Source organism: Ochotona curzoniae, unplaced genomic scaffold (genome assembly GCF_017591425.1).
Source record: "Ochotona curzoniae isolate NIBS_2020 unplaced genomic scaffold, NIBS_Ocur_1.0 contig_375, whole genome shotgun sequence".
NCBI lineage: Eukaryota > Metazoa > Chordata > Mammalia > Lagomorpha > Ochotonidae > Ochotona > Ochotona curzoniae.
In genome coordinates this window covers 69,312-80,925 of record NW_024465972.1, presented here as the reverse complement: position 1 = coordinate 80,925, position 11,614 = coordinate 69,312, and the positions used below count along the sequence as shown (strand labels likewise).

The window sequence follows — 11,614 nt, the reverse complement described above, 5'->3', positions numbered from 1 at the left end:
AGAGAGAAACTCCATGGACATTTTAAGAGTGAGAAATCTCTTATGTATACAGCAGATGTCAAAATGAATCAGATAAGCCAGACAGCAAAATGTCATTATATATGCAGCTACTGTACAAAATCTTTTAGCTGTAAATCTGGCATTACCACCAAGCAGAGAACTGACACAGGAGAAAATTTTTATGTGTGCAATGAATGTAAAGAAAATATGTACCAGAAATCAGAACTCACAAGAGATCAGATTCTTCACTCTGGAGAGAAGAAATATGAATACAATAAGCTTAGGGAAGCCGTTGATGAACAATTATCTCTGCAAAGACATGAGACACTTCACACAAGGGGAAAAAGTTATGAAGGTAGTGAGTGTGGAAAAGTCTTCATGAGCTATATTGATTTCTTTAATCATCAGAGATTCCACTCAGGGGGAAAACCTTATGAATGTAGCCAGTCTGGAAAAGGTTTTAGAGACCACTCAGCTGTTCTTAGACATCAGAGAATCCACATGAGAGGGAAACCTTATGAATGTAATAAGTGTGGAAAAGCTTTTTCTTTGGAGTCAAACCTAATCATGCATAAGAAAATTCACACAGAAGGAAAAGCTTATAAATGTTGTGAGTGTGGAAAAGGCTTTAGTGAAGGCTCAGCTCTCATTAGACATCAGAGAATCCACACAGGAGCAACACCTTATGAATGTAGCCAGTGTGGAAAAGCTTTTTCTCAGAAGTCACACCTAATCAGGCATCAGAGAATCCACACAGGGGAAAGACCTTATGAATGTAGTGAGTGTGGAAAAGCTTTTTCTCGGAAGTCAAGCCTAACTGGGCATCAAAAAATTCACACAGGAGAAAAACCTTATGAGTGTAGTGAATGTGGAAAAACCTATAGAGACTGTTCAGCTTTCATTAGACATCAGAGAATCCACACAGGAGAAAAACCTTATGAGTGTAGCAAGTGCGGAAAAGCCTTTGGACACCGTTCAGCTTTCATTAGACATCAGAGAATCCACACAGGGGAAAAACCTTATGAGTGTAGCAAGTGCGGAAAAGCCTTTGGACACCGTTCAGATTTTATTAGACATCAGAGAATCCACACAGGGGAAAAACCTTATGAATGTAGTGAGTGTGGAAAAGCTTTTTCTCTGAAGTCAAGCCTAACTGGGCATCAAAAAATTCACACAGGGGAAAAACCTTATGAGTGTAGTGAATGTGCAAAAACCTATAGAGACCGTTCAGATCTCATTAGACATCAGAGAATCCACACAGGGGAAAAACCTTTTGAATGTAGTGAGTGTGGAAAAGCTTTTTCTCAGAAGTCAAACCTAATCATGCATCAGAGAATTCACACAGAGGAAAAGCCTTATGAATGTAGTGAGTGTGGAAAAGCTTTTTCTCGGAAGTCAAACCTAATTGTGCATCAGAGAATACACACAGGGGAAAAACCTTATGAGTGCAATGAATGTGGAAAAGCCTATAGACACCAGTCAGCTTGCATTAGGCATCAGATAATTCATACCAAGGAAAAGCCTTATAGATGTAGTGAGTGTGGAAAAGCTTTTCCTCAGGAGACTAATCTCATCATGCATCACAGAGTCCACACAGGGGAAAAACCTTACATATGTAGCTAGTTTCCTTACCACTCAGGTCTCCATTGAACATCAGAGAATCCACACGGTGGGGGCAGGGGATAGATTATTATAGATGTCTTCCGGGTGGAAAATCCTTTTGCAGACATGTTTCAGGTCATATGAGTATTTACATGGGAAAATCATGAATGTAGACTGTGCAGAAGCCCACAAATTTTATTAGACTTAGACAATTAGCACAGGGCAAAAATGTGATTAAAGTAGCGAGTGGGAAAACTTTTAGCTAGCTAACACTTAATCCTGCATCACAGAACCCACATAGAGTATAGCCTTAAAATGTAGTGCGTGTGGAAAAGCCTTTACCTACAATCAGGTCTCATTTTACATGAGCAAATTCACAAAGATGATACATAATGAGTATGGAAAAACATTCACAGCATAAATTTATGGACAAGTGTGGAAAAATTTATAAATAACCATTTTTGAATGTAGTAGAAAGTGTAACCACATCAATAATAACATACCCACAGAAATGAATAAAACATCATTTCATTGACTGAAAAATCACTTTTTTGAATGTCAATCATGAGCAGAACCATGAAGCTCAGAAATTCAAAAGCATGTAAACAGAAAAACTAGCTACCATAAAGCTGATGCCATAACCTATTGGAGCTTAGAAAGTGAATGTAATGAGCATTAGCAAGAGTGCAAATGGACACCACTGTAAAAGTGCAATGCATATAGAAAAACACTTTGAAACTCTCAGCAAGTGTTAAATGATAAATGTGAGGTGTTACCATCTTTCAAAACACAGACTATGTGCTGCTAAAATCATTCAAATGTGACTTGTTCATGATCTTTTGTTGTGAGGTGGAAAATGTAAATGAGTTCTGCTTTCAGATTTTAATGTTCATAATAAATGCTTTTTGTAAATAAGACTTGTTTTGCATTCCATGGTTATCGTTTACAGATTGGTCTACTATAGCTTTTTTAGAAACTCAAAACTCTACATTGTACTACAGGCTAATATTCGAATCACAGATAATGATGCATGTGGCAAATGTAACACTAAAGATTCAACTGTGAAGGCTGAATCTTGTCTGAAGTGGAGATTGTCTGTGTCATTTAGCTAAATCTGGATCTCATTTGATCTCTGTCTCCTTTAATAATCTAGTGCAGGAGATCACCCCTGGATCTCTGCATGAGTAAATTATGTGGGAACCCATACATATACTGCGTCCCTGGAAAATCCCCTGACAATACTCTTGGCTAACTGAGACTCCAACCTGGCCTGTTCAAAGGGCATGCAGCTAGTGGGCTGTAACCCAATTTCTCTGTCCTTGGAGAAGCTGTGCTTCCAAGAACTTCCCTAATAAGAAGTTAAATGCAACCCTCATCCTGTTGACCAGTCATTTGTAATGATCATGCCCCAAGGCATAACTTTCATCCCAGGTGGTATATTTTCTTGATCTAACTGCATGGGACCTGAAACACAGCTTCTAAACTTGGGTGTCATATGTGATCTCTGACTAGGGTCAAAGGTCCAGAGAAATGGGCATGTCTACTAGCAAGTTACAATGTCCTTGCTTGGTGGGCGTGCTATTGAAAGCAATGTTCTACCTCCCCCCTTTTCTATTCTATAGAAGCTTGTAAGATCTTCCCAATAAACACATCTTTCTCCAGTTTCTCTCCTGAGGTTCTGCTGCCAAAGAACACCATAGCCTGACTCAATGATCTCAGGGCTTGCTGGTCATGAAACATCTTAGTCTCTTAGAGGTATATCCCAGACATGTAAAAATTGTCATCAGACTCTTGATGTTTATATATTAATTGAAATTTATATATCAGGTGCTGCCATTACTTCTCAGATTCACACCAATTCCATGCATCATGGCTTCCCACTGTACGTTTCTTGCAATTACATGAGCTACATCACTACATACCAGCCTGTGCATTAAATCTTTGAAGAATTTTACTGTCAACAGGTGCCTGAGATGTGCTGGTGTGATGCCAACCTTGCCAAATGGAGACCTCAGTTGAAAATCTTTCAACTGAACTCTTTCAACACCTGTAATTTGCTCCAAGATCCTGCGTTTTTTCTTTGTCACACTTCTGTGAGATTATTTTTCAATAAATATCAAGAATAAGGTTATACTGACAAAATCTAGCCTAGACTTTATTTATTTGGCTGGGACTCCAGCTCCGATGTGAGTCAGATTACAGATCTGATGGTCCTGCCTTATTATAAGATCCTCAGGAAAGTTCACAACACCTTGACCTAAGGCAAACGTGAAGCTCTCAGGGACAAGTGAGCTTTTCTACAGTGCAACCTCAGTCAGATCAACATTCTGAAGAACTGAAAAAAGTACAGACTCTAAATTCTGCAGCATCCCAGAAAAGAAAGTAATAAAAATACCAACCATACCTGACACAACAGAGCAAATAAGCAGAGTAGCCCCTTTCAAGTTCCACAGAAGACAACTTAGACCTCTGAGTGAGAAACAATCCAGACTCTGCAGACACTACCAACTCTAACAGTACATGGAAGGAACATTTCATACCCAGGACTCACCAACCAAAAAGTTCAAGACTGACCTGCTTCCACCAAGCACCAGAATTCACCTAAATATTCTCCAGTCTTGTGCTGCCTTTCATGGCTAACCATACCACTATATCCCAAGCTAATCCTCCCTCAGAATGATCTTTAAAAGATTGATTATATAGTAACTATTGGAGTCCAAAAACCATGGTTGCACCAGTACAACAGCTTATTGACATTTTGACTCCTCCTTCTCAAAACACTCCCAGCCCCTAGAAGAGAGTTGCTGTCTCCAATTTCCACTGACTGTTTTATATTAGGACCTAAAACTATACACCTCTGAGTAGAGTAAGTGTGAGTGAATCTACAGAGGCAGGGAAACTCAAGCTCTACTCTCAGGTGACTTTGGTATGATGATCTATCTAGGCAATAGAAGGAAGCAGGGAGTGGGCAGTGCCTTTCCACAGAGTGTCTTCATGTGCTGAATAAGATAAGAGCATTCTTTGAGCCTCAGAATATTCTGAAAGAAGACAAATTTGTTACAATTTGCATTTTTTCAAATTAAATATAATTTCTGTTGGAATTTTACTGGCAACAAGTGTCTGAGATTTGATGATGTGATGTCATCTTTGCAAAATGGAGACCTCATTGAGAACAAGAGAACAGTGGAATTAATAACTCATTTCTATCTGCTGTGCCATTCAGAGAAAATCTCGGCAGAAATATGCTCCCCTTGAAACTTGTTTGAGACAATGGTGTTTTGTGGCTGGATATGAGTCAGGGAAAACTCAGGAAGAAAAGAATCAAACTTTGTGTTCTTGAAGCTTTACTCTGCAATACCCCATTTCTTGTCTAATTTTTACAGTCTTTCAAGTCTGCTTGTGTGGAAATCAACATGACTGTCTGTATGTGTGTGGTTGGTGCGAATGGGGACACCTATATGTGCTCAAAAACCTCTGAATGGGTGACTGAACTGACAAGAGATGAACCCATATAAAGGGAGTTGGGGCAAATCCCAAGGGTCCAGGATGTCCTAATTAGGAATCTGAGATTTATATTTATTGACCTTTTTGATTCTTTGGGATTCTTTGGAGGGAAAAAAAAAATCAAAGCTCCTTGCTGAAGGCATTCCTGAATTGTGTTTGCTGCTGACACCTGCTGGCCTGTTCAAATACTGCAGTCCAAGTGAATGCAGCTCAAACACATGGCTCATTCTTTCTTTCTTCCCTCTGATTCTTCCTTATCTCTTTGCATCAGCTTCATACTTCTTCATCTCTAAAAGCAGTTGGTCATCATGGTAACAGGAAGATATTTGATTCAACTTGTGACTTTGATTATTAGAGAGAGAAAGAGAAACTATCATCCCCAAATGAGCAAACAAACCCTAATAAAAGCTATCACAAAGAATTAGCATTCCTCTGATGAGATGGTACAGCTGCACTCTCAGGCTGGGCATGCTGGGAGGAGCCACACTGCAGGCTCAGTTTTGAGAGCTGAAAAGAGGCTGTCAGTCTAAAACTTAGATGCCTCACACCCTAGACCCTGAGCAGCCCCTAACAAGCTTTTGGTCTGCCAAGGCAACTGCAGTGGGACCCAAAATTCATTCAACCTAACCTACCTTCCACTTCTTTTTTAAGGAAGGGGTGATTCCCTAAAGAATCTACAAATACTGTGGGGTCTGAGCATGTGTCCTGGTCCTGGCAGGGACAGATGTGTTCTGGGAAGGTGGGCTTAACAAACCTGCAGTTAGAAACACAGCATGGGTCCGGCACAGTACCCTAGTTGCTCGGCGACGTCTGCGCTACAGTGTTCCCCGTGCTGAGCAGAGGAACTAGGGTTGAAAAAAGGACAACAGACAGTGGGTCATTCGTGTAAGGAGAATGCTACTTTATTGAGAAAATGCTGCTGTTTGTATATTCTTTTCTTGTGTCCACCCTCTCTCCCGGAGGCTTATCTATCTCCCCTGTATGGCATTGTTCAGCCTCTTCCAGACACACTATCAGGAAGCTGCGGTTGGGGAATGGCCCAAGATATGCATTCTCAATTCCTGAAAGTTAGCACAGATAGCCAAGCAAACAATTCTGAGAATCACTCAAGCATTCTTGTGATGAGCATGCAGGTGAGACAGTGGAATTTTCCCATGATAGGATCTAGTAGATGTTAGCTGTACAACCTCGTGGCTAAAGTCCTAATGTTGAATGCACTGGGATCCCATATGGGCCCTGGTTCTAATCCTGGTGACTCTACTTCACATCCAGTCCCCTTCTTGTGGTCTGGCAAAGCAGTTGAGGACTGCCCAAAATCTTGGGACCCTGTGCTAGTGTGGGAGATCCACAAGAGGCTCTGGATCCTGGATACAGATTGGTGCACTTCTGCCTATTGTGGTTGTTGGGGAGTGAATCATTGGATGGAAGATCTTCCTCTCTGTCTCTTCTCCTTTCTATACATCTGCTTTTCCAATAAAGATAAATAAATCTTTGAGAGAGAGAGATACAAGGGTAAAGTATGTTGCAGAATTAAAAAGACAACATCAGCACTCATAATGATCACAAAGCTCTTCAAACTCAACTGTGCCCATACACAGTAAAGGTGTTGCCCAGGGCCCATCTTGGTAGCCTAGTGACTGAAGTGAGGACCTTGAATGCATAGGGTCCTGTATTGGCACTGGCTCATATCCTGGTTGCTCCACTTATCTAGCTCCCTGCTTGTGGACTGGGAAGGTTGTAGAAGACACTCATGGGAGACCTGGAGATAGTTCTTGGTTCCTGGCTTCAAATCAGCTCATCTCTGGCCATTGTGGCCACTTGGGGAGTGAATCAGCAGATGGAGGATCTTTCTGTTTCTCCTTTCTGTGAATCTGATTTTTTAAAGGAAGTGAATAAACATTTAAGAATAAGAAAGAGAACGAAAAACAAAGGAATGAAAGAAGGAAGGAAGGGAAGAAGGAAAGAAAGAAAGAAAAAAAGAAAGAAAAGGAAAGGAAAAGAAAAGAAGAGAAAAGAAAAGAAAAGGAAACAAGCACGTAAGCAATGCCCAGCCAGTGTGGGATGGCTGAGGAGACCCTTCAGAATGGAGGAAACCAAGGCCTTTCGATGGGCATCATCAGGTTAGCACCTGCCAGCACAGGGCCCTTTGGCAAACTCTGAGCCTTAATCTCATTTTTTTTACACCTCAACACTCAGCTTTATTGTCTTGTTTTTAATTAGCCAGTTAAAAAGAAAAGAAAAGAAAAGAAAAGAGTGAATTGATGGTGCCTGATTAGATGTTTTGATATATGCGGTGTGGCTACATGGAGTTGTTCAACAGCAGAAGTCCTGCATGCATGCATGATTTTTGCATGCTGAGGACACTTAAAATATTTCCTGCTAGACACTGTGTGGTACAGCCTGCCTCCATCTGGCAAGGTCCCTTGCTTGAAGATTCAACTAAATGCAAATAGAACCATGTGTGTGCTGAGCCTATCTAGAAGGCTCCTTGTCATTCCCTAAACAACCCAGTAAATGGGCTCTGTACACAGTAGACACACTGGTTGAGGTATACACAATGTGGAGATGGTTTAAAATTAGGGGAGCTTATAACCATAGACTTTGTTCTCCAAAGTGGGCCCTACTGGGTTGTCCTTGTGGCACAGAGAGATTAAGCCATGGTCTGCAGGATCAGCATTCCATGTGAATGACAGTTTGAGTGCCAGTTGCTCTGCTTCAGGTTCAACTCATGGCTGATGCACCTGAGAGTGTAGGACAAGGTAGACTAGGGGCTTAAACCCCTACACTCACATGGGAAACCCAGGTGGAGTTTCAGATCCCTTGCTTCAGCCTGGCTTCTAGCTCTGTTCATTGTATAATCATCTGTGGAGTGAATAAATACCTAGGAGATTCTCCCATTCTGCCCTTCAAATAAGTAATAAAGTGAATCTTGGCAGGTTCTAGGCCGGGTCCATCTCCATGCTCAGGGCTCTGACTTCAGCCATTGCGTACACGTGGTGAGCTGTCCCCGGGGCTTGCCCGAGCTCCAGAGGCTGCTCCCTTCTTGGTGAGTACACTGAGAAGGAAAGTCTGGAGAACAGGGCAAGCCTGGGCCCCACCCACCGCCAACATAGTGTGGTGGATGGGATTGGGGAGGTGGCAACCTTGGCTTCTGGGGGCTAAAATATCAAGCAGTAACCAAAAGTTAAAAAAAAAAATTAAAAAAGGGCACTGGGGGCTTGATCTCTCAAGTTAAACTCCAGAATCACCTGGACAGTACATAATCTGGGAGTGGCCTAGTAAGGAGACAGTGGGCTCTCCCTCATTGGTTACCATACCCATTGGAGAGCAGGAAAACGAGGACAGGGGTAGGGGTGGCTAGACAGAAAGGCATGACCAGTATGTGTGTGGGTCAGATAGTAGGGTTGGTTGGGTTGAACTAGGCTTCAACCCACCTAAATGGCCAGAAACAGGCAGAGAGGGGCATGCAGGTGGCCCTGGGTCAAACCCTGTGCTTGGTCACAGCAGGCTGTGGGATGAAGTCATGAAGGAAATGGCATCAGAGTTCTATCTTGCAAGCACCAAAGAGTAAGGGTGTCAAGTCTCCACATTCAATCATTCACAGAGGCAGCAAAGGTCAGGGCCATAGAGCAGAATCAGAGGAAAGTACCCACAGAGCAGCTGAACCCATCTTTTAAGATCATAGCACTGATGTGCAAGGGCTGGGGGAGAGGGGTCGGCAAAGGGAGGAAGGGAAACAGCACACATGCTGGAAGACTAATCCCTCATCCTGGGGTAAGGGTGGAAGAAGGGTACACCCCTGGAGAAACACAACCCCCAGATTGGCCCTGGAACAGTGTTGAGGTAGGCATGGGAGATGCATGGTGGGTTTAGGGCAAGGGGAACTGGCTCTGGAGCTGCTGGCAATCAAGTGGCCTTATGCAGTCACCATGTCACTGGCCATGCCTGTATGGTCCTGGAACATCAGGCAAAGGTGGTAATAAGACTAGAGGTACTAAGACACCAGATGTGCCCCCTGGTCTAGAGTAGATATAGTGTGGTTTGGCGGCTGGTGGAGCACCATTGGAACTGGTCTGGCCCTAGAGCAGTAGACTGGGAACCAGCTAAGCCTGCCTTGCATGTAGTGTGGGATATTCTGGTTTGGGTGGTTGGGGAGTTTATTGGTGTGTAAGTGAGTTGGCCTGGTCCTGAAGTTGAGAGCAGAGGAGGCACCACCCAATTTGGCCTGATCCTGGAATAGCAGCTCTGAGAGTGGACTGTGCAGGCTAGAGTCCTGGGGTCACCAGCACAGTCAGCCTCTCCTTGTAGCAATGGACAGGGTAGACATGTTAGATGTGTGGGTGCACAAGGGAAGCAGCTGGTGGTCCAGAACCTGAGGGCCTGACCCTGGGTCAGCCAGCAGGGAGGAAGGGCTGACTGGCTAGTTGTTGAGCGGTGCCAGACTTGAGGCCCTAAAGGCACATGAGACAGCATTGAGTGCTGGAGGGACATGGTTGACTCAGCATGCCTGGCCTCCGAGTAGATGGCAGGCAGGTTGGGGCCTGGGGTTGCCCTCTATGTTGGCTTGGTTCTACAGCAGCAAGCAGGATAGCAGGGTCATTTTGCTGTGTGTGTGGGATGCTGAAAGAGCCAGTGTGGCCTTGGAGCAGGTGGCTGGGGTCAGCCAGTATGTTGTGAGGGGGAGCTGGCCTGGCACTAGAGGGACCTCAAGGGGGCCTTGCTAGGCACACTGACAAGAGTGCTAGAGGCACTGTGGTTTTCAGGACAAGTAGGGCTCACCCTGGAATTGCAGGCAGAGCATAGTACCTGTGATATGCAGTGCTCCTATGCTGGGTGAGCCAAACATTTCTCACACTTGAGCAGTGGGCATGGTGGTGAGGCTGGCAGCCAGAAGCACAGGGTGCAAAGAGAGCAGTAGCAGAGCTTTCCTGGTTCAAAAGCAGCTGGTGTTTCAGCAGCTGTCAGAGAGAGCGGGTTGAAGGCTGAATCAGCCTTGCACTCGAGTTGAGGAGAAGGTCAGGTTGGACAGGCATGTGTGAATTTGAAGGACTGTGACCAAACATTTCAAATCCTAGAGGGTCTCTCAAGCACACACAAGGATGTGCCTTGTCCCATCTGACCTGGTAGAGCCAAGGCTGGTCAGCAGAGTGGGAGTGTTGTGGGGCATGCTACTCTGAACAAACTGGTTTGTCAATGGAGGGGAAAGCGGACCAGGTGGAACATCTGGAGTAGCCCAAGTGTGTGTGTGACAGTCAGGCTAGAAGTGTAGGTTTTGCCAGGCCACAAAACCTGTGCTTGCAGCAGCAGCCAAGGCAGGAATGCTAAACGTGCTGCAGGCCCAGGGAGAGTGAGCCTAGCCCTGAGGAGCAAGAGGGAGGGCTGGGATGGCAGGGTCCCTGGCAGAGCCAGCCTAGACCTACTGCCTCCTATACTGCTATAGCCCACCCATTGTTCACCCATTGTAAACATGGCAGTCTCCTGTGGCTGTCCAACTCACCCGGTTCCTATGACCATATAACTCCCTCATTCCATAAAAACCCAATTAACCCTCTTGTCACGAATGCTCTCTGAAGAAACGAAGAGTTGACTCAGGCTGGCTGGCCTGTTTACATGCCTCCTATGTAAACTTTGATGTTTAGCGAACATGCTGGGGCCACAGGTTCATGGGGAGAAGGGGCCTGGCCCTGAGCTACACTTCTTGAAGAAAGGCTAAAGCTGCAGAAATCCACCTTTCCCTAGTTTCTCTGCCAACATTCCACTACAGCTAGGCCTCATCTCTCCCAGAACTCTTGAAAGTACACAAATTAGAGATACAAGGCATCCTACAATTAACATCTTTACTGTTCCATCCAAGCAGTGAGCAGAGGATGAGGAATACAGATATACAGGGGCCATGCTCAGTGGCTTCATGGCCTCAGTGTCTCTCTGCAGGAAGCCAGAGAGCAAGCAGCTACTGGGGAGGCCAAGAGTTGATGTGTCAGAGCAATGGAAGCATGTGAACAAGAGAGCCAGGCCCTTGCTATCAGGGGCCATTATGGGGGCTTGCAAGAGGCATGGCTATACAATAATGCAATAACAACACCTCTCTGGTTCCACGTGATGATAAGTGAGTAGGAGGGAACACCTAGGTGGTGGGGTGGTGTGTGGCTTCCAAGCTTGTGACCCTGAACTAGCTGCCTACCCCACAAGATTAGGGAAAGGAAACCATTTCATTTCTGGGCAAGATGGTAGACACTACTGCATATTACAAATAAGTTTCTTTCTTTCTGTCCTTGGGGTAACTCATATGAACCCCTCCCTGAGATGCTGCACAATGGACACAGTTTCCATCATTTCCTTTGGTCTTTCCTCCCTTGGAGCCCCCTACTGCCACTAGGACAGGCCATCTTCCTTCTGCTTCTTAAATGAAACCTGCTTTGCAAACTAGAGTTGTCCACATGAACATCTTTTTGTGAGTCAGAAAATAGGGTGTTGCAGTGTTTCAAGTTGAATTCCCTACCACACTAGC

General features: G+C 44.5%; 1 protein-coding gene across 1 annotated transcript; it reads left to right on the top strand.

Moving 5' to 3' along the window:
• The first annotated feature begins 207 nt into the window (after positions 1 to 207).
• LOC121158247 (zinc finger protein OZF-like) lies at positions 208 to 1,623 on the top strand. Its single transcript, XM_040982919.1, has one exon. It carries the CDS (start codon positions 208 to 210, stop codon positions 1,621 to 1,623), a length of 1,416 nt encoding a protein of 471 aa, XP_040838853.1.
• Positions 1,624 to 11,614: the final 9,991 nt, after the last annotated feature.

Bases quoted from the DNA above. Each gene is read 5' to 3' on its own strand.
- LOC121158247 (XM_040982919.1), top strand. From the start codon at position 208: ATGTACCAGAAATCAGAACTCACAAGAGATCAGATTCTTCACTCTGGA.